Here is a 22735-nt window from a genome sequence, read left to right on the forward strand (position 1 = left end):
TTTATTATTTTCACAACCACAGGTGTGCTTGATAAACAACATAACCATCACAGAGGCAAATGTGATGCAGAATACTGGTAAGGAAAAACAAAGCAAGGAGGAGTTACCAGACAGACAGGCTTGTTCCACATTCACTACTGCATTTTCAAGTGCCAAGTATTTAACTGCATGTTTTTCCTTCAGCTAGAAACGGATTCTTTTTTTTTTTTTTTTTTTTTTGGCTTGTTTTCATCAGTACATGAATGTTTCTTTTCTCATTTCAGATGGACAGATAACTATAAGCTACGTGGAATGTTACAGGGGATGTGGGGGACTGTGAGACTGGAAGGCCCGGGTATTCCTGATTCTCCCCACTGCAGTATTCATGAAATTTCCCTGCATTATAGGGTCTTGTTTAAACACGTCTGTGAACTTGGCTGGGTGAGTATAGCTGGGAAATCTGGTGACAGGTACTAACAAGCATTATCAGGGAGAAGTCACAGATATTTAAAAATATTGTTTTTGATTCAGATCTTGGTATGACTGAAGAGTAATAAGCACACTGAGAACTGGAAGACAGAGCTATGGTGCTGGAAGCTCTTCTCAACTCTGAAACAAGACCTGCTCACCAAAGTGATCATCAACTTCACTCTCCAGGACCCCTATCCCTGCCCATATAGTATTAAACTGTGGACAAAAGACAATGACAGAATTCTACAAGAAAAAAAATGTAAAGTAGTAGAAGGACAGAAATTTAAAGAGAGAAGAGAAACCAAAGTCCACAATCAAGAAGGACAATGAAAAGAAATTTAAAAGCCCCGAGCTGGGCCAAACCCAAAGCCTGAGTATTCCTCACCGTGAAAGGCAATCTCTAAAGACCAATATTCTCCAAGGTATTACCCAGGAGACAGATAAGGCCATTCCTAAAATAAATGGCTTTTTTTTTCGTCTGTTCATGGTTACAAGGAAAACAGATTTTGCTACTGAAGCACAAGATGCATATGAGTAATGTATCACTGTAGAAGGGGATTTCAGTCACGTGTGATATGTGCACTGGGCCTTCTCTTGGTGTCATAACCCAGTTATCTGCCATAAAGAATTTCAATTTCAGGCTTCGAGTTTCCTCAGAGGAAGACACTGTGGACATCTGTGGTCATGAACTTTTGAGTGACAGCAGCCCAAACTGGTCAAGTGTCTATAAGCCCTGAACGAAAGGCAGATTTACTGTGAATTACCCTCAAATTCTAACGCAAATGACAGGTGTCTCACTCCAAGTCCCAGCATTGCCATATAATCTATAACTTTCTATACAACTCTACAATGGAGCTGTATTTCAGTGACTGTTTTGATAATAGATTAAACTTTCCAAAAAGTTACACATAATTCAGGTCTATGTTTTTCTACCAGTAAGAGTTCTGCTTAGTTATAAACCCTCAGAATCACAATGTTCGGTTTTTAAAAAAAATTAAACATACAACAATCCTGTCAGTGTTAATCAAAACAATCCTTCCGAATGCTGTGGCATTTATGTGACCAATCTGAGTCTGAAATACAAATGACAACTGTTTATCCCATGGACCACTTTCACTAGGCTAAGGCTGTGAAAAATCAACAGTAGATATATTTTTAATCTCACAAAATGACAGGTAGAGGATACTAAGTGACAAGATCACAAAGCACGACAGACATTAGTTCTCTCCCTCCTCAGCATCTCTTCATCCCCCTGTATTTCCGACGTCCAGAGTGAGACTGTCCCTGAGCAACTGCATGATCAGGAAGCTGTCTTTGTACAAGTCTCCATTGGTGTGGTCAATTCAGCAACTGCTTCATCGAATGTCATTTTTGCCAGGCTACAAGCCTTTTCAGGAAAGTTAAGAATCTCATAGTAAAAGACAGAAATTCAGTGCCAGGCCAAGCTGAACTGTGTGTGTAGGCTGCATTACTTTCTTACTAATTTCAAATGCTTCCTAGTAAGCCTGCTGGGAGTTCAACAGTGGTTTGTCTGTCTCCAAATGTCACCCTCAGAAAGATATCTAAAATATTCTCCTTTCATTTTCAAATAGAACACCTTACTTTCTGGTTGTGTAGCACTGGGAATAAGATATTTATCTAACAGTTGTACATCATCAGTGCGGTTCTGCCCCTATCTTCTAGCTGTACTCCACCTATCTGCTGCTGCTGTGCATTCCTGTTTTCGGTTCAATGCTGGAGATGACATGTCAAGAAAAGTGGCGCCTACCATGCTCTTCTATGAAAAAGAGATTTCTCGCTTCTTTGGAGAGTTCATGCCCCTGTTCCATGACTGTTTTCATGGCTGCGGCCATATCAGCACAATGTGCTCTGTGAGTTTGTCTTTCTGTACCAGCTCATTTTTATCCATGCTCATTCCTGTGAGAGCACTGCAGGGTACAAAGATGGCTGTGAGCCTAGCTCCCAGCACAGTGTGAAAGGACCATTTAGTGTTATGACAGCATGTGTCATTTTAAGGATAAAAGGAAGATGGACTGTGTGTTTTGGCTTGCAAATGATGTTCTTTGTAAAAGTAATACTCGGTGTTTCCATTATCTTTGAAAAACAAGCAAGATAATCTTCAAGTACTATGTGAAAAACAGACCATCCTTTTCCTGATGGAATTCTTCTAATTTTATTCAGGTTGTATCTTCTGCATGTCTCAAGGAAATCCCTTTACGCAGGAGTGGCTCAATATATAGTAGCCAAAAAGAATCACTAATTTTGACATGTAGATCATGCAGAACAACACATAATCACTTTAAAATAATATCTAACATTTCATGTAGAGTTATCAGCTGTGCAGTTGATTCTTGAATACTTTTCTCTTTTCAACATTTCTATGAGGCAGAGAGTAAAGCGGTCTTCTAGAAACTCGCTCAAAGTAATCGACAGTTTCTCTTGAAAAGTATCATGAACTTTAGTGTTCAGCTCAGAGAGTCTTGATTCAAAAACAGTCACAACCTGATGTTTCAATTCATCCTGTAGTACAGAAAGATTCCAATATGTTGCTGTTCATCCAACCACTGCTGCTCCCTTTCAAAGTCTTCCTTGAACTTTTCCTTCATTCTTTGACTGAATAGCAATACCAATTCAAGATCATGTGTCAATTTTTGGAACTCTTCTTTTCCTAATGGTTCTAGCTCTTCTTCATTCAGTGGAACCATTTCAGGAGTTTCTTTCCTGCTATTGACTGAGTTCAGCCAATAAACATTTTACTTGCATAAGTAATAATAATAGCTGAGCATCTGAATCAGTGAGTGTCTCGGTTCCAAGAAGGGATAATTTATTCTGACATTCTTCCACACTTTTTAGTAAGTTCTTTAGTATCTGAAATGTCTTATACAGCTGTAGTATTATCTGGATAAAATCTTGCTGACTCACTGACATGTGCCATATGATTTTCTTAGCCTTTTAAGAAAAAGAGTCGTGTGACCTTGGGCAAGTCACTTAACTGTCTGTGCATCAGTTTCCTTATTTGTGGGATTCTAGAGCCAGAGAATGGGGCTCAAGGCCTGGCTGCTCGGTGGCTATGCAGTTCCCGAGAGGTCAGGGTACCACCACTGGGGCTGCAGCTCCATATCCTGAGAACTGCCAGCCCTGGCAGCAAATGCCTAAAATATTAAAGCATTTAAATGCTTGGTTCCCAAAGATAACTCTTTTGTACTTTCAAATGTTCTATTTTTAACCTCAAAATCTATCATATACGTCTACGGCTATGCTATCCTGAACAAGCCCAACCCTGTCTGATCTCGGAAGCTAAGCAGGGTCGGGGCTGGTTAGTCCTTGGATGGGAGACCACCTAGAAAGACCAGGTGCTATAGGCATTAAAAAATAGAAAAATAAAGGATTGCAAAATGACAAGGTCCTTGCAATCTGTGAGGTCAACCAAAGGTTGCCTTGCCTTAAAAAAAAAAAAAAAAATCTACCACATAGAACAATGATAAAAAAAAACTACTTTAAAAAATTAAAGTATACTTTGTATTTATCTGCTTTTTACATAAGGTTTGTGAACATAGAAATCTATTTGTCTATTTAGCATACATATTACAAAGGACATTTTCTCCTTTTCCCTCTTGATTTCACCAATTTATTCAATCTAGAATGGCCAGAAAAGATCTACCTTTCCATTCTTTTACAGTAACCACACGCAAACTTCATTTCTTTAGCACAGTATTTTTTCCTCTGACTCGATTGTTTTGCCCAAATAATGGCAATGTGACTCACTTGCTTTCTTTCCCATCCTTTTCCTCTGTATGCCTGCTCTTTTAATCATTAGGCCTTAAGATATAAGATTAACCAAGCCTCAGGTCTATTATCATAAGGACAGTAGGTTTCAAGTAGACTTTTAAGGATAACATCTTGGCTTTAGATGTGTTTCAGTCCCAGGTCGGTGGAGGCACAACCCCAATGGCCACGGGACCTGAAGGGACTTGACAGGATGGCACAGTAGCTGATTCCAGAACCCAACACGAGGACCAATTACCTCATCCCCCTCCAATCATCCAATCAGTAGCACCCAGGATCCCAACTCCCTTAGTTTCCATGACTACTGATTTTTCCCTATATAATCTATACTCTTGAGATACCCGGGGACCCAGGCCTTTGAGCGATAGCCTTCCTGTCTCTAGGACTTGCAACTCTCTAAATAAACCTTACTTTCTTTGCTACAAAACCTGCATGTATCTCTTTTTTGGCACAGATGTATGCAGACAAACGAACCCCTTTTTTTCTCTTTTTTGTCTCGTTAACATTACTTGGTAATATACTCACTTGTCAATTTGTGACAACTGTTAACAGAATTATTACAGTCGATCCTTGATTTCCACACACTTTTTTCTTTTTGCAATCTACCTTATATTTGCCACTTTAAGTCCTTCAATTGCCTTTCCAAAGGTGATTTAGGATTAAGTTTATCAGTTCATGAATAACGGCATTACTAACAGTTCATTTTTGGCAGTGTCACATTTGTCTATACAGTGATTTTACCAATTAGATTTTACCAGAAATCTAAAAAATTGTTTTTTTAACATTTTAATTAGCAGTTCACAAACATCAAAACAAAGGCATTCTGATTCCACTATATCAGAGTCCGTCCGACCCACCCATGTTTCTCAATTTCCACTTTCACCACCCTACTCCAAGTACCCATCATTCCATCATACTAGTTTACCACACAACCTACTGAGATCATTGAACCTACTCTTACACATCCTTCATCCTAACCTGTACTGGATACTGCAGGGAAATGACCTTTGTTTTGCTTTCTCTGTATTCTGAGCACAAGCAAATAATAACATATGTTGAATAAATATATGTCACAGTGGGAAAACAATTAGAATCAATAATATCTTCCATTCTAATACCTCTTATGGTTTTGCAGCTACAGTAGAACTAATCACTGATATAAATTGTTTTTAGCCTATGGCCAGAATAAAATAAAGATCCAGTCTATGACCAGAGGTTCTCTACCATCTTATTTAAATCACGGTTACAATGGTGCATCTATTATCTTTATTACATATAGTGACATTTCTAAAGAATGAAAGCCTTCGGTTATCATTGGATAAGCACCCTACTATTTATGACTAAATAAGCAAGCATAGAAAAATATGATCGTTACCCTTAGAAGGATTCTGATTTCTTGTTCAATAGCAGATTGCGTTTCTGGACTCAGTTTCCCTGTATCATTGTAGGTCATAACTCCAAGCTAAAAAGAATAAAAAGAAATTGAATAGAAAAACCCAAAACACTAATAAATGTAACAGAAAAAGTATTATCCTATACGTATGAAAACAAATTTCATAAGGAGCAAGGAAGAAATTCAATATAAAAATGCCCTAAGGGCAAAGAAACTATCATTCTTCCAAAGGTATAAGGCTAAAATTAAGTGTGAGCAAGAGAGAAAATTTTAAATCATAAGTATGATTCTGAGTACCTTCTTTGAAAATCTGGGCAACTATTCCAAGTCCAGAAATTCCCAACTCAGAGTACTAGAATTGCTTCATGGAACCGCAGTGATAATGCAGGAAAGGGAAATATATGAAAAGGGTAATGCATGGCAAATGCAGCAAGTAGGTCTGTTATGTCATATCAATAGAAAAGGCCAGAGTTCGTCTTATCATTTGGTTAACTCATGAAATAGTAACTACTACTGTTCAAGCTGCTAGAATAGAAAATGAATGCTACATTTGATTACTCAGAATATAAGCTTTAGTTTAGAATAAGCTAGGACAAATCCATTTGTAATGAGAGAGTGGAAAAGTAAATGTTATCAATTTATGTGAACCCTCTCTCACAGAGACACTTGGCACATATCATTTGACATATGAGAAACAATTAAAATTAGCCAATACCTTTTCACTCATTCCAAATTTGGTAACCATCCGCTTTGCTATTTTAGTTGCATTATCAAAATCACTGGAAGCACCTATGAATTTAAAATATACATAGAACTCCAGTTATAAAAATATCTTTAAATCAGCAAACAATGTGATCTAAAGCCATTCTTTAGAGCCAACCTGTTGTAATATGGTCAGTTCCAAATATAAGCTCCTCTGCCACTCTTCCTCCCATACTAACATCCATCTGTGCAAGCAACTGAGCTCTGGTTTCATTCCATCTGTCATTCTCAGGCAACAGGGATACCTAGACAAATGAAAAACAAAGAAACGATCCAAAACAGTTTGAAACACTTATGTTAATAACCAGAATTATCATTTGGCTCTTATATCTTATGAATACAATGATGCTGAAAGCTCAAAAGATAGCAATTTATAAAATAAGGAACATTCTGTATAATATGAAAGTTCATTTTCTAAATAATAGGTAGATAATCCTTTAATGGGACTGTTTTATCTTCCTTCTGTTTTACAAAAATGCTTAAAGTGTGTATATTTAAAAAGATATGATAAACTTGTACTTAATGAGAAAAATCTTAGGAAAACTACTGAACAAGTACATATTTCTTTCTAGGGGGAATAGAACAATTATATATTTAAGAATTATTCTTTGCTGTCATTCCAGAATTAAATTTCAGAACGTAAATGTCAGTATCAAAAATATTAAGGATATTCTTTATTATCAGATAAATTTCACAAGTATTTATGATTTCAAGACAGTTCAGGAAGTTAAAAAGTATCCACAAACTTAGGATGTGGCTGAATTTTCTTTTTTCTTGAATTTTCTTTTTAAATGTTTTCATTAGCAATTTCCTACATAAGCTTCTGGGGAGCACTATTAAAAAAAAAGTTATGAGGTACTTACATGTCCCAGTGTTGGCCCTCGTGGCATGATTGTAGCTTTGTTGATAGGCATTGCATCTTTAGTGTAATATGCAATAATAGCATGACCAGATTCATGATATGCTGTGATGGTTTTGTTTTTGTTATCAATTTCCACGCTTCTACGTTCAGGCCCTAAGAATAAACATTTAAGTAGATAAAATACTCCAGGTACATTTAAATAAACTAAATTCATTTGCCTCAAAGTCATTTTTAGAGTAACATAATAATTTAATATTATTAACAGTTTAAACAAGAGTAAAAGTTTTTAAAGATGAGTCGAATTCACTCTACAAGACATGTTACCTACAACAGCCTATCAGTTGAAAACCAAAATTGTTAAAATTATCATCTTAATTCATATACCAAAAGAGAATGCTTAATTCTATTTTGAGAAAATAAGGTTCCAATTTAACACGAATGTCATAACTAATCTGTTTTGAAATCAATTCAAGATTTAAAATAAAAAGTAAATACTAAAAAAAGAAAATTAACTATCCTTTTATCAGCAATCTCAGATAAGAGCAAAATCATGAGCATCTATGTCCCCCAAAAGTATAATTATGTAAGCTTTATTTGTTCTATAAGAGGCCAAACTGTGTTGCTATGTTCAAGTACACATTTGCACATTCCTATACCTTTCTTTTTGATAACCTTTCTCTCAAAATGAAGAATTTATTCTCTAACATAATGAATAGTATAAGGTAGAAAAAAAGGAAAACCTACCCATTAGAATTTTATCTTTGGAAAACTCTAGTTCCTTCATGGTAACCATTTCTTTTCCGTCAACGGCTGCCTTTAATGCAGCTTGGTTCACAAGATTCTCCAACTCTGCTCCAGAAAAGCCAACAGTACCTCGAGCTATGATTTCTGGATCAACAGCTATGTAGATAAAACATACTCAAATTCTAAAACAGCTAATGGAAAGCTCTTCACAAAGAACTCACATTCCGACAGAAAAAAAAAAGATAACAGCTATCATGAACTGTAATTTAAAATATTTATCTTAAACTAAAAAACTCACTTTACTAAATTAAATTCTAAAAGGAAAAAGCCAAAATTGCTTATAAATATGCCATTAAAATTGCCATTGGGACAAACTGCAGAAGTTCTCAAATTTAAAAAACTTTGTGAAAAACAAATGTAGAGCACCAGACAATAAGCTTCCCATCATGACCTATACTGTTTAATGGCCCAACCACAAACTGAAAATGCATACATATAGACAACATTTTGTTTTCTGAATTTCTTCTCGAAAAACTATGGGCATAAAAGCTCTTCTCATTATACACAACATATTTGTTTTTTGGTTTTTTTTAATTAAAATTACTGAAGTGACATTGGTTAATAAAATAAGTTTCAAGGGTATAATTTAATAATGTCATATGTATATTGCATTTAGTATTCACCAACCAAAATTAAATTTCCTTCCACCACCAAGTATTCAACCCCCTTTGGTTTTACAAATTGATTCAGATATCTCTGAAAATACCACAGCTGTAACAGCTGCTTTTATTACTGAGGTGGGTCCGCAATATTTCCACATGTTTACTTTTACAGTGTGTGTCCCCTCTTGTGGCCCTAGAGTGATTATATCATGAGGTACTGTGCTCATAATACAAAGGTGCATTTTCTATTTTTATATTTTACATTCACCTTAAAGAACATTTATGTATTCATCTCCAAGTACTGTCTATCTGAATACTCAAAAGAAAACTTTTAGAATCAAGATTCAAAATTAGGAGATCTCCTGGATACAGACTAATTAAGAAATGAACTTTTTTAAAGAGAACATAAATCGAAGGGAAAAGAGATGTACAAAAGAACTGGTATTTTTGAGACACTTATCAGTTAGGGACCATGAACAAGATGAATTGATATATTAGCTTTTTATAAAAATAACAATGTTTATATCATGAAATTAAGACTTACACTGATCGAACTTTATTTTATTGAGATACCATTTCAAAATTTCTGTCCGACCTTTTACATCTGGCCTTGGAACTGTAACCTGCATATCAAAACGACCAGGACGTATTAAGGCACTAAAGGAAGAATACAAAAAGAAAATATAAATTAATAAGTTGACTATGCTGAAAGTCAAAATAAATAGGACTCACATCCTACAGAAAGGATGGAAAGACAATGGCAACCAAAGGTTAGACGGAGTTTGAATATAAATATTCAGATAGTTCCTTGTAAAACACAGCTCAAAATAGTTTCAATAACCAGAAGGCAGAACAAAAGTTCACAAAGATATTCGTGTACATCTAGATAGTACACAGATCTCAGAAACAAAAACATGCAAGTCACTCAGTCAAGGAACAAATAATTCTACAGCAATCTGTGATGAGAACTACACATCCATCTTAACTGCTGTACATAAAGAATGTTAAAATAGAGTTTTAGGCAAAGACAAACTAATACTTTACACCCCCCGAAATTTTGTGATAAGTTGTCAGATGGTCCTTTTAACAGCTATTCTGAGATACAATTCATACACCACAGAATTTCAAGCGTATCCAGTGGTTTTTGATATATTCAGAGTTGTGCAACCATCAGCACAATTTTAGAATATTTTCATCCTCCCTCAAAAAGAAACCCCATATCCACTGGCTGTCACTCCCCATTCTCCTCAGTCTCTGGCAACCACTAATCTACTTTCTGTTGCTATGGATTTACTTATTCTGGACATTTCATATAAATGGAATCATGTAATATGTGACAGTTTTGACTAGCTTCCTTCTCTTAGCATGTTTTTAAAGTTCATCCACTTTCTAGTATGTATCAGCATTCCACACAAATTTTCTTTAAATACTTACTTATCTAATGCCTCTGGGAAGTTTGTGGCTCCTATGATGATAACTCCTTCATTGGGCTTAAAACTGTTTTTTTTTTTAAAAAAAAAAAAAAAAAAGTACCTTTTCATTAAAACTTACAACAGTACACATATAGAAATGTTCTACACAAAGCTGTTTCATCATTGATCTTAATAACAGCAAAAAAAAAGGGACTGCTCTTTTTATGCTTCAAATGATAAGATAGCTCTATTTTTTAAAAGTAACAAATGTTAGGCATTCATACATCAATGAATCTGCTATTAATAAATTATAAATCATTTCTGATTACCTATCTGCACAGTATTAGTTCTACTTAGGAAGAGATGACATGACACAAAAAGCTTGGGTACCTAATTTCTAAAAATTATTTATTTTCAAGTTTACCAATTCAAATTCTTTACTCCCTGACTTCCTATTTGGTGCCAGAATGTTATATACGACCTTAAGAAATGTTTTTGATTCTTTCAAAACAACTCCGGCTCTTTTTATATTATGAAAACCGATACAAACTATTAATCTGCTGCAAAACTCAAAGCTTGTCACAAATTACATAGGGACTGGTGTACTCTCCCTTTACATCTCCAAATAAGACTACTAGTCTTAACAGGGATCAATGCTTTCTTGTCATAATACAATAAATGAACATAGACGTACATATCACCAATTAAAAGTAGTTGGTACATTAATTACCCCATTCGTAAAGAAACAATATAATACTGAGAATAGCTGGCCTTGACTTTTTGCATTAAAGCATGCTGATGCCTATTAACATAACGTTTTCCCTCACTCTGAAATGTTACCAAATATTATCACCATGTTCCAAAGACAGGGGAAGATTCAATTACCCATCCATTTCAGCAAGAAGTTGATTTATAGTCTGCCTGGAATATGGATGCATTGGAGATTCAATTCGCTTCCCACCAACAGAATCTAATTCATCAATAAATATAACACAAGGAGCATTTGCTTTTGCTTCCCCTAGGAAAACAGAAACGATTCAAATATGTTTAATGAAATCAACACTTTTTGAACAAAATCATATAAATTTAAAAACCTGTATTATTGTCAAAAGCTAACAAAAGACATTCATTAGAGCGAAAAACATAAATTTTTTTTTTTTTTTTTTTTACTGACTAAAGAATAGTAGAAGAAAAGAACTATACCATTGATTCTTCCTAGCTCTACAAACTATATACAATCAGGTCTGAGGCTATTCTTTGATTATATATTATAGAAATGATTAAAACGAAAAAAAAAAAAAAAGCACAAAAACAAAAAAAAATAACAGCTTTTCAGCAACCCCCCACTGCATCTAACACTTCCACTAGGTCTTCTGACTATTTGGGGAGAAAAAGTAGTTTGTTTTAGCTCACACATTAAGTTACCTGAAACCAGAATCCCACAATGGCTATTTCAGCTATCAATCTTAACCAAGTAGTGAAGAAAGGATAAGAAACGCTCTTCCCTTGAAATTAAGAAAATTTAATATTGTGTGCAAGATACATTAAAACGTACGAAAAAGATTTCTTATACGGCTGGCTCCCACACCAACAAACATCTCATCAAATTCTGATCCAGAAGCATAATAAAAAGGAACATCAGCTTCTCCAGCCACAGCCCGGGCAAGGAGTGTCTTTCCTGTTCCTGGTGGTCCAACTAAAAGAATTCCTTAAAAAAAATAAATAAAATAAATAAATAAATAAAAAGAAACAAGAAAGATTCAAATTATAAAAGGAAATTCTGATATAAATCTATAAAATAATTATTAAATAATTTATATCATTTTGAGGTTTGAGGCACATCAATGACCAGTATTTTGAAACATAGCACAATATATTTTGTCTAATTATTGATTTACTCCAGGGTCTTCTCCAATACTCATTTCCCTGTATCATTTAAATACCTTTTAAATATCAGCCATTGACAAGACAGACTCTTGAGGGAAAGGAATATAAACTTATGTATCACTAAACAAATAAGATAAAATTCACATAAAAAGTTAAACAACTAAACGTAATGCATGAACCTTGACTAATGCTCTTCCACAAAAGATGCATTTTTAAAAATTCTAGGGACATTTGTTAAAAATTTGGAGAAATACTGGAGAATGCATGATATTAAGAAAATAGTTTTAATTGGTAGAATAAATTATTGTTTATTTCGAACAATGTCCTTACTCTTAGATGACACCTAACACAGTGTTTAGATATAAAGTAGTTAATGTCTACAGCTTTCTTTCTAACTTTTCCATAGGTTTGAAAATTTTTATAGCAAGTTTTTCATAAGTTAAAATAGAATTCCCTGGTTTAAATAACTTTTGCATTTTTCAGATTACATTTTAAAAGGCAACAAAACTATATTAATGCTATATATATCTTAACATAAAAACAATCTTTTTAAGGAAAACTCAAATACTTTAAAGACTATCCCTCTATTTTTGTATTATTGTGATTCCTAACTAGTTTAAATCATCTCATATCACTCTGTAGATTATATCTTTGTACCTAAGAATTTTCCAAAAAAATAATAATATTCTTTCTGATTAGAAAGAAGAATGTAATTATTTTTATGGTTTGAAAAATGTTCCTTACAATGTTACATTATTGATTTCATAAATGAACCCTAAATTATCATGCAACATTTTCATATACTACTAAGCATTCGCAATAGAGATACTGGACAGTATAAAACCAAACCTTATTCACTTTGATTTTATTCACTTATATGTGGGATATAAAACTGAAAGCAAAAGAAGAACAAGACAGACACTCATAGACAAAGGCAACTGTTTGGTGGTTACCGGAAGGAAAGAGGGTGGGCATGAAGTAAATAAGAGTAAAAGAGGTCAAAATATGGTGACGAAAGATTTGACTTTGTGTGGTAAACACACACTTCAATATACATATGATGTATTATTGAATAGTACACTTGAAATCTATGTAATTTTATTAACCAATGTTACCCCAGTAAATTTAATTCTGAAAAACCCTTAAATCAGAGTGCCTCCTTTAATTCACCAAATCCATTTCTGGAATTAGAATCTATAATAACCTATAAATAACAAATGAATAAATCTAGAATTTAAGGAAATAATTAAGCATATGGGCAAAGCTTCGAGATAGTAAGATGATCATCCCATTGCTAATATTAATAGTAAAACATTAAAAATAATGTTAAAGTTCTATATAAATGGTTAAAGGATAGTACAACCATCACCATAGTGTCATTACAATTGTGCACCCAATTTTAGTATGTGGGTTTCCCCCTCACACTAAAAAGCAATTCTCTGAGACCAGCTGGGTGCCCTACAATTCAACTCAGTTCTGACACACAACCTACCTGGAGATACCATTAGATTCCAAGAGTTGAGAACTCAAGACCACTCCCCATCTCCAAACCTGAAATGCCAGTGGCAAGACTAGGTGGTTTCCTATGTTTCTGACCAACAGGCTGGTCAGAGGTTCCAATGTCCCCCTTCTTGTGTATGATTAATTTGCTAGGGCAGCTCACAGAACTTAGGGAAACAGTTACTTAGGTTACTTGTTTCATTATAATACATATAAATCAGGAACGGCCAAAGGAGATGTGCAGGGCAATCGCATCCTTTTGGATTTATATGGAGGCCTCATTACACAGGCATGACTGATTAAATCATTGGACATTGGTGATTAATTCAACCTCCATCCTCTCTCCCTCCTCAGAGGTGGGGGGCAGACTAAATGTTCCAACCCCACAGGTTTGGTTCTCCTGGCAATCTCCCCCCTTCTTCGGGTGTGTTCCAAGTTATCTCATTAACATAACAAAAGAAACCTTTACTGTTCTGCTCTCTTCACTATTGAAATTCCAGTTTTAGGAGCCCTGTGCCCAAACTGGGACTAACATCAAATATATTTCTTATTATAAAGCACAATATCACAGTCATTAAAAATCATACTGAGTAACTGTGAGATAACAAAGTCAAATTGAGAAACATTCTACAAATTCGTGTGTATTCTACACAATTAAGACCATAAAACATCTTCCCTCAACTCCTCCAAAAAAAAAGGGTTGAAGAACTTTTCAGATTAAAGAAAAATCGAAATGTTATATGTGAACCTGGATTGGGTCCTGAACCTGGGTGGGGTTAGGGGGTAAGGGGATCTAACTACAAAGGGTATTATTGGGACAAATGCTGAAATTTAAATATGACTGTGAATTCGATAATAGTTTTGGAACACCCTTACTCTAAGGGAAAACAGAGTGAGATATTTAGGCATACAGAAGCACGGTTATCTACAATTTACTCTCAAATGATTAAAAAAAATACATGTATGGGTCAAAGACCAAATGTCATCACATCACAGCAGCATACAAAAATTTTTAAAAATTTTTCTTAGGTTTCTTGAAAAAATATTCAAAAATACATTTAAAAAAATGAGGATACCTATAATCCGTGGGATAGGCTTTTTGATGGCTGTTATATCGCCTCACCTGCAGTGTATACTATGGATTTTCCTCTTACAGTACTATAAAAAAATATATGGAAGCAGATCAGGATACCCCTACCCCTTTCAGGACCTTTTCTACAAAGTCCCAAAACAGGAAGTTTCCAGAACCACCAAACCATGAGGATGAAGATGTCAAAGTTGAAAAACTAAAGGTCAGAGGACTGATGAGTTACCAGTGTTGTGAAGAGAAACGAACCATTATGGTCAGCAATTTGCATAAAGCATATGATGACAAGAAAGATTTTCTTCTTACAAAAAAAGTAAAGAAAGTGGCAACTAAACATGTTTCTTTCTGTCTGAGAAAAGGAGAGATCTTGGGACTGTTGGGCCCAAATGGTGCAGGCAAAAGCACAACTATGAATAATCTGGTTGGTGATATTGAACCAACTTCAGGCCAGGTATTTCTAGATTATTCTTCAGACCCAACTGAAGATGATTCCATTAAGTGTATGGATGGATGGGATACTGTCCTCAGATAAACCCCCTGAAGTCAGATATTACACTGCAGGAACATTTTGAAATTTATGGAGCTGTGAAACGAATGAATCCAAGTGACATGAAAGAAGTCACAAATCAAATAACAAATGCACTTGATTTGAAAGAACACCTTCAGAAAACTATAAGGAAACTACCTGCAGGAATCAAGAGAAAGGTGAGTTTTGCTCTAAGTATGCTGAGGAATCCTCAGAATACTTTGCAGATGAACCATCTACAGGTATGGACCCTACGCCAAACAACATTTGTAGTGAGAAATTTGAACTGCATTTCAAAACCAAAATCAAAGAGTGAGCTGCTATTCTGACCACTTATTATGTGGAGGAGGCAGAGACTGTCTGTGACTGAGAGGCTATCGGAGTATCTGGGAAGTTAAGAAATATATTGAGCAAGTCCAACATCTGAAGAGTAAATTTGGAAAAGGTTATTTTTTGGAAATTAAGTTAAAGAATTAGATAGAAAACTTAGAAGCAGATCACCTTCAAAGAGAAATTCAGTATATTTTCCCAAATGCAAACCATCAAGAGAATTTTTCTTCTATTTCAGTTTATACAAGTTCTAACATAGATGTTCAGTCCCTTTCACAACCCCTTCTCTAAGCTGAAGCTAAAAATACTTTTGCCACTGAAGAAAATAGCTTTTCTCAAGCAACACTGGAACAGCTTTTGTTGTCGTTGTTGAAATCACTAAAGAACAAGAAGAAAATAATATAGTTGAAGAACTTTAAACGGTACAGTTCGGTGGGAAAGAACACAGGAAGACACAGTATTTGAATGTGTATTGCTCGATGTACTTACTAAATTTAATTCTCTCATTTTAACTGGTTTAAAAAGTATGTTTTTTGAATGGTAACTGAAGATCCACGAAAGCACTTGGGATTTTCCTAAGTTCCTTAATTGAAATGCTGTGGTTGTATGTTTTTTTCTTTTCTTCAAAACTCAGTATTTTTTTAAAAATGCATGTATGTAAAGAAAGGAGAAGCAAACACGACAAAATGTTTTAAACTTGGTGAGTCTTGACTGAGTATGGATAGAGTTTTCTATCCTATTCTTGCAACTTTAAAGTTTGAAATTATAATGAAATTTAAAATTACCAAAAAATGTTATAGAAGAGTATGTTCAAGATGAGCATTTATGTATAAAACAGCAATTAAAAACAAACTTTAATTCATTAAATCTGATAAAAATTAAATTAGTAACGTAGTACCGTATTTTTTGATGTCAAGTCTGGTAAAGGGACAATATCTTACCTTTCGGAAGTTTGCCTCCAAGCACAGTAAATTTTTGTGGATTTTTCAAGAATTCGACAACTTCCTGTAATTCTTGTTTAGCTTCCTCCACCTAAAGTGACAGAATTCACCAAACAATTTTCAATAATGGTTAGACCATCAAGCCATCCTCTTTGAAAATCATAAATTTAATCGGAAATTAACCTTTTTCTATGTTTCGGTGAAAGGAATATACAAAAATTTCCCTATATTTATAAATATACAAAGGGTTTTCTCCTGGCCCTTACTGCCAATTATGCAAAGTCTTCTTACATACCCCAACAAAAAACATTTTTAACTTTTTGCATTTTTGAAAAATGGTTCCTCTAGTTAACAAAAACTATTCAAAATTCCAGTCAAATGTGTCAGTGGCATTTGATCTAGCAAGTTTCAAATCCAGAACTTTTTTGGACCTAGCTTCAAGGGCAAATTATGTGGACTCACTACACTATATTAATAAGTATATTACTATATGTTAGTGATAATACATTGCTATAATATATAAATGATAAAGGATCTGTGTTCAACTTGTAACACTAATTTGGGATTATGAGGCCCTCTTCATTAGAATTACTCCTAGATTATAAATCATTCAGTTCCTAACAAATGCCAAAGGGCAGTGACTAAAATTAAGCTATGGCGTACTGATATTGTTTTATAAATGGTCATGGCAAAAAAGTTTATAAGATTTAATTCCCAAAATATTAAAATTTGCAGAATTGCCATCCCTAGTGAGAATAAAGCCCAAATTCATCAACAGAGATGGAAAGTAGATCATTAGCTCAACTTTAAAAACTGATGTAAGATTACAAAATCTGCCTATCAGAAACGGTGAGCAATCTTCCTAATCAGCACATTAGTAAAGTCACAAATGCAAATACCCAGTGCCAGAATGAATCCAAAAATTAGTGCAGCAGGCCAAATAGTAAACAACAGTTGTGGCAATACGCTAAAAAATAACAGTCCATTAAAGGGGCCAAAAACCACAACTTGGCTCTACCAAGGAACACAGACCTAGAGCTCCAAACTTAAATTTTCTAAGAAAAAAACCCAAAATCTTTTCATGGATGAAATCTTCCAATTTAAAAATGTTGGCTACCAATTTCAGTTACAAATGTGTTTATATGTGCCCTTATTTATATTTATTTATTTAAAAAAAATTTTTTTAGGCGAGGCTACCCTTGGTTGACCTCACAGATTGCAAGGACCTTTTCAGCTTACAATCCCTTATTTTTTATTTTTTTTACGCCTACAGCACCTGGTCTTCCTAGGTAGTCTCCCACCCAAGTACTAACCAAGCCCAACCATACTTAGCTTCTGAGATCAGATGCGATCGGGCTTGTTCAGGTAGCATGGCATAGACTATATTCATTTGTTTTAAACTATACTTGCCAAACAATACATTTATTAACCCAGTTCATCTCACTGGCAGCTCACCTGCAATCTCACATTAGACGACTTTAAATGGCTCTCAGTGAGAAAAGAGAATTCAAGTGTGTAAGGCAGGATTAAAAAGAAAATGTCTGGAAAAGAGTGCATTAAAACATGAAACACATCTTGGGTCAAAAGGCACCCTGAAAATCTAAACACATGACTACCTTTGATTTCTAGAAAATGTCCCAGGGTTATTTCCAGGAAATAAACAATTGTTAAAGAATAAGCAGGGCTTTTGTTAAGCTTGAAATGGTCTTTATAGTTATTCTGTTTAAGTTATTAAAAATTTACTAAAACATTTATAAAGTTAATAGTTAAAGGCAAAGCTTTGTCCACTCTTAGGCCCAGGAGAAATGCATACATATGTTCACCAAAAGACATAAACAAGAATATTCACAGCAGCACTATTTGAGCCCAAACTAGAAACAACCCAAATGTATACTTAATGCAGAATAAATACACTGTTATGATGTTCACAGAATAGACTCCAATGCAAAGAAGATGAATGAACCATGATACATAACAGCATGAATGGATCTCACGGACATCATGTAAAGTGAAAGAAGCCATACCAACTACATGTACCATATTTATAGAAAATCAAAAACCAGCACAAACTAATGTATGACATATTAGGGCGATGAGTATCCTTGTGGTGGGAAGAGATAATAACAACTAGAAAGAGGCACTAGGGAGGTTCTGATAATGTTGTTTTTTAAGCTGTGTGCTGGTAACAGCTGTGTTCACTGTATGAAAATTTACTGAGGTAAATATGTACATTTATGATTTCTGTATTTTTATGTGCAGGTTAAGCTTCAATAAAATTTATGTTTAAAAAACAATTGGCTGGGTTTTTTTTTTTTTTAAATATTCAAAGATATCCATATACTAAAAGAAGACCAAAAAGATTTGGTCAAGGTAATGGATAACATGAAACTATAGAAAAAAGGGAAAGAGATTAAGTGTGGACTATTCGAATTACATTTTCTCTCCCCAACCTTTATGGCAAGAGAAGTTTCAGTTAAGGAATATAAAATCTGTGGAGGAAAACAGGGTTATGGGGATCAAGGCAATGAATGAAGTTATAAAAGCCCTTATTAATATTTTTATGGTAACTACATATAAAAACATCCCTACATAATCAGACACCTGGGCAAGGAAATGACATGCCTGTAAAAGGTCTTTAAGACTTGGTAAAACTGATCACAGGTACCACCAATGGCATGCCTATTATGATAAATGCTACTGAATTACTTTGCTCTGTGTAAATTTAGATTTACAGCAAACATTTATTCATATTAGCACAGAAAAGTTTTTGAGGCTTTACCTTGTGACATTCCCTTTCATTATCAGCATGTCTTCTTTGCATTGTACTCAGAAGTGGCCTATTTCCAAAAAAAGTGTGGTATGTTGTATGGTGAAGTATATACATTGCAGGGAGAAAATAAGAATACCTCGCTGATCAGAGCCTCGGCACAAGTTCAATGGAGAGCAGACCTTCTAACTGCAGACCTCAAAAAGGATGAGAAGGAACCTCTGCACTGCTAAGTCTAGTTTTCAAGTCACTGCACCAACCTTTTCAACTATTTCGTTTTCACAATTCCAACAGGGCACCGGTATTTAAATTGCAAAGGAAAGAAAAGACTGCTTGGTGTAGAACTGCCATAATTCTTGATGCCTTACTCCCCAATAGTCAAGGTTAAATAAAATGTTGATGTATAAACAGGGACCAAAAGTGGAAAGAAGAGCAGAAATAACATCATCAGTGTCTTCAGAGGTGGAAGGGTCCTTACAGAAGTCATGGATTTCAAGTACCTCCTACAGGAAGAATTTCTTCTAAGACATTCCTCAAAGACAATTATCCTGCCTCCACTTGAACACATTCATTAGTGACAGGTCATTAAATTGCAGGAGATCTTTATCAATCTTTAAATAATTAAATACTATTATAATGCTTTCCTTCCTGTTTATTACTTAGTAGGAAAAAATACTCATGTTGACTGGTCTCAATATAAATTTATTATTCCAAACTTTGAGTGGAAATCATATTTTATTTCCCTATCCATTCACTCCCTCATTCCTACGTGTTTTCACGCCTCCTCCACAAACCAGTCACCCTCCTTCTTCCTTTCACTTTCTCACAGCTCATGACTTTGATTTTAATTCCACTATTAATGAACTTTCACAATCTCCCACCCCATATATATCCTACCTACCAGTTTATATATGTCTACTTTATTTCCTATTATAAATTGTCTGTACTACCCCTCCCAACAAAATTAAAAATTATTTGTAATCACTTATTCCATTTTATTTCCATCTCTTATAAACCCATTGTAATCAGGATTTAACCCCTGCTTTACCAATGAAACTGCTCTTTATCAAGTACAACAAATGATCTATCTCCCCATTGCTAAATAGATGATGATTCTCACTAGTAGCATTCTACATCATCAATTACCCCCTTGTCATGGAAATTTTCTTCTAGAATACACCTTCAGCTACCTCAGTGGCAGCTCCTTCTCAATCTTCTGTTTCCTCTTCTCTGTCCTTTGAACCTATTAATGCTCTGGAACTCAGTACCTAGGCTTCTTTTCTTTTCTAGTTATATTCACTCCATTGGTGATCTAAGGAAAACACATGCACTTAATACAGGTAAATGTAATCTCTATTACAATTTTTTTTTCTTTAGCTCAGACCTCTCTCCCATGAATGCCAAAATGTTCTATTCACATGCTTAGTCAACACCTTCATTTGACTATCTACACATAACACACCCCAAACTGAATTCCTACTCTTTGTTCCAAAGCTCTACTCTACTCATAGCCTTTCTCTTCTCAGCAAATGACAACTTCATTCTTCCAATTGTTCAAACTAAGAATTTTGTGGTCATTCTTGGCACCTGTTTCTCTTATACCCTAATATTTTAATCTGTCAAGAAACTACTGGTTCTACATCAAAATACATGTTAAAAATCCAACCACTTCTCATCAACTCCACTGTTACCATGTTGGTCTAAGCCTCCATCACCTATCTTTGCCTGCACTATGATAATGCCTATTTTCTTCCCTTGTCCCCTCAAGATTATCATCAACACAGCAGCCAGTATTCTTGCTAAATTTTATGTCAAATCATTATTTCTCTGCTCAAAATCCTTCAACGGCTCAAACCTTCTCAGAGTAAAAGCCAAAGTCTTTATAATGGCTTACAAGATATTATGCGATCCACTCCTGATTACCTCCCTGATCGCATCACCTTGCTCACTCCATTCCACATAAAAGTAGCCTTTTCACGGCTCAACAAACGAACAAGGTACATTAATTCTTTAAGTCTTTTATGCTCTTTCTTCCTCTGGCAAGAATTCTTTGATCAGATACATGCATAGTTTACTCCATCTTCTCCAGATATTCACTTAAATGTCACCATCTCAATCATACCCTGAACACCCATTTAAAATTGTGGCCTTTTTTCCCAGAACTCCCAACCCTCATTACACCCTGCTCTATTTTCCCACCATAATACTTTATCACTTAACACACTCTAATAGTTCCTTATAAACCACATCACTGTCCAATCCCTATATGAATTAAAACTCCATGAAGGCAGAGATTTGTTTTATTTCTTCTATCCCAGTACCTAAAATAGGGACTGGTATTTGGAAGACACCATTACATATGCCATGTGATTTAATTAACAGCTATAAACTAGCATTCATCCATTCTGTTCACTTGATACAGATCTTTTAGATACTACAGTCACAAAGATCACTAAAAGGAACAACCAAAGAGAAGCACCATTTATTATCAACTATGTCCCAAGTACATAAACGATCTGTGAGAATCTGAAGTAACTTATTCAAGGTCACACAGCCAATAATTCAAAAGGAATTTGAAATCTTAGTCTGTTTGACTTTGAAGTTCACATTCATTCCAAAGTACCTTGCTGCTTTCACAAATATTAAGCCCTGTCATGAAACAGGTATGTGGGAAGGGGCACAGAGCTTGCTGGCCCTCTCTGGATGTGCTATGATCTCAGCACCACATGTTCACCTGGAAGTTTCCCAAACCCCATCTACTGTGATTTTTATGGAGGCTTCATCATGGAGGCACAATTAATTATTAACTCCATTTCCTGCCCCTCTCTCCTCTCTAGAGAAATGTAGGGTGGGGCTGAGAGTTCTGAGCTTCTGGTCTTTCTGGTGACCAGCTCCCATCCTAAAGCTATTCAGGATCCCTCCAAGAATCACCTCATTAGAACAAGACACTCCTATCACCTCCTATCACCCAGGAAATTCCAAGAGATTTAGAAGCTCTGACTCAGATATAGTGGTCAATAACCGAATAGTTGAACAAAAGATGTTCCTAGTGCTCTTATCACTTAGGAAATTATGAGTTTTAGCAGCTCTGTCCCAGGAACTGGGAGCAGAGACCAATATATATATTTTCTATTATTCACACCTTTAGAATGAAATATTGACCTTATACAATTAATGTTTGAAAAAGTCAAGGTAAACTTTAACTTACTCCTTTAACATGCTCAAAGGTGACATTTTTCATCTGTACAGGATCTACTGCAGAATCAAGCCCCGTTGTTGTCCGGAAGCGGACTAAAGGGAAGAAAATGTTTATACACTTGATAGAATCATAAAATTCCAAACATCTGTTTTTCGGATGCAACAAAGCGAAACCAAGAAAAATTATCTAACTTCTTGTACATTAAATCAGAGCGTAGAGTGGAAACTAGGTCTTCTGGATTTCTAAACCATGTTCAAGGAAGAAAAGTTTCACATTAAAATGACATCTTTGTACTTTCTGATTAAAATGAAGAATTATAATCCTCTTCTCCTGGTAAATAGCTAATGATAGAAACCTGAAACCAATGATTCTCAAACGCTAGTGTGCAGAAAAATCACTTGAGAAACGTGTTAATGCAGCTTCCTGG

General features: G+C 34.9%; 2 protein-coding genes and 1 pseudogene across 2 annotated transcripts in view; all 3 read right to left on the bottom strand.

The window, feature by feature from the left end:
* The window catches only part of YME1L1 (YME1 like 1 ATPase), a 43141-nt gene that overhangs the window by 1269 nt on the left and 19137 nt on the right, over positions 1–22735 (bottom strand). The window contains exons 8-18 of the mRNA XM_016131487.2: positions 22318–22400; positions 16343–16433; positions 11627–11779; positions 10957–11089; positions 10094–10156; positions 9204–9316; positions 7998–8153; positions 7255–7406; positions 6510–6636; positions 6345–6418; positions 5612–5698 (exon numbers count right to left, since the gene is read on the bottom strand). Coding sequence (XP_015986973.2) covers positions 5612–5698; positions 6345–6418; positions 6510–6636; positions 7255–7406; positions 7998–8153; positions 9204–9316; positions 10094–10156; positions 10957–11089; positions 11627–11779; positions 16343–16433; positions 22318–22400 — 1232 coding nt within the window. The remainder of the gene's footprint in view (positions 1–5611; positions 5699–6344; positions 6419–6509; positions 6637–7254; positions 7407–7997; positions 8154–9203; positions 9317–10093; positions 10157–10956; positions 11090–11626; positions 11780–16342; positions 16434–22317; positions 22401–22735) is intronic.
* Positions 917–2365, bottom strand: LOC107503345 (annotated as a pseudogene).
* LOC107503344 (centromere protein K) lies at positions 917–3757 on the bottom strand. Its single transcript, XM_016131488.2, is given in 4 exon segments — positions 917–2814; positions 2816–2990; positions 2993–3170; positions 3172–3757. Coding segments are annotated over 4 exon segments (630 nt in total). The 5' UTR covers positions 3379–3757; the 3' UTR covers positions 917–2744.

This window comes from Rousettus aegyptiacus, unplaced genomic scaffold (genome assembly GCF_014176215.1).
Source record: "Rousettus aegyptiacus isolate mRouAeg1 unplaced genomic scaffold, mRouAeg1.p scaffold_m13_p_10, whole genome shotgun sequence".
NCBI lineage: Eukaryota > Metazoa > Chordata > Mammalia > Chiroptera > Pteropodidae > Rousettus > Rousettus aegyptiacus.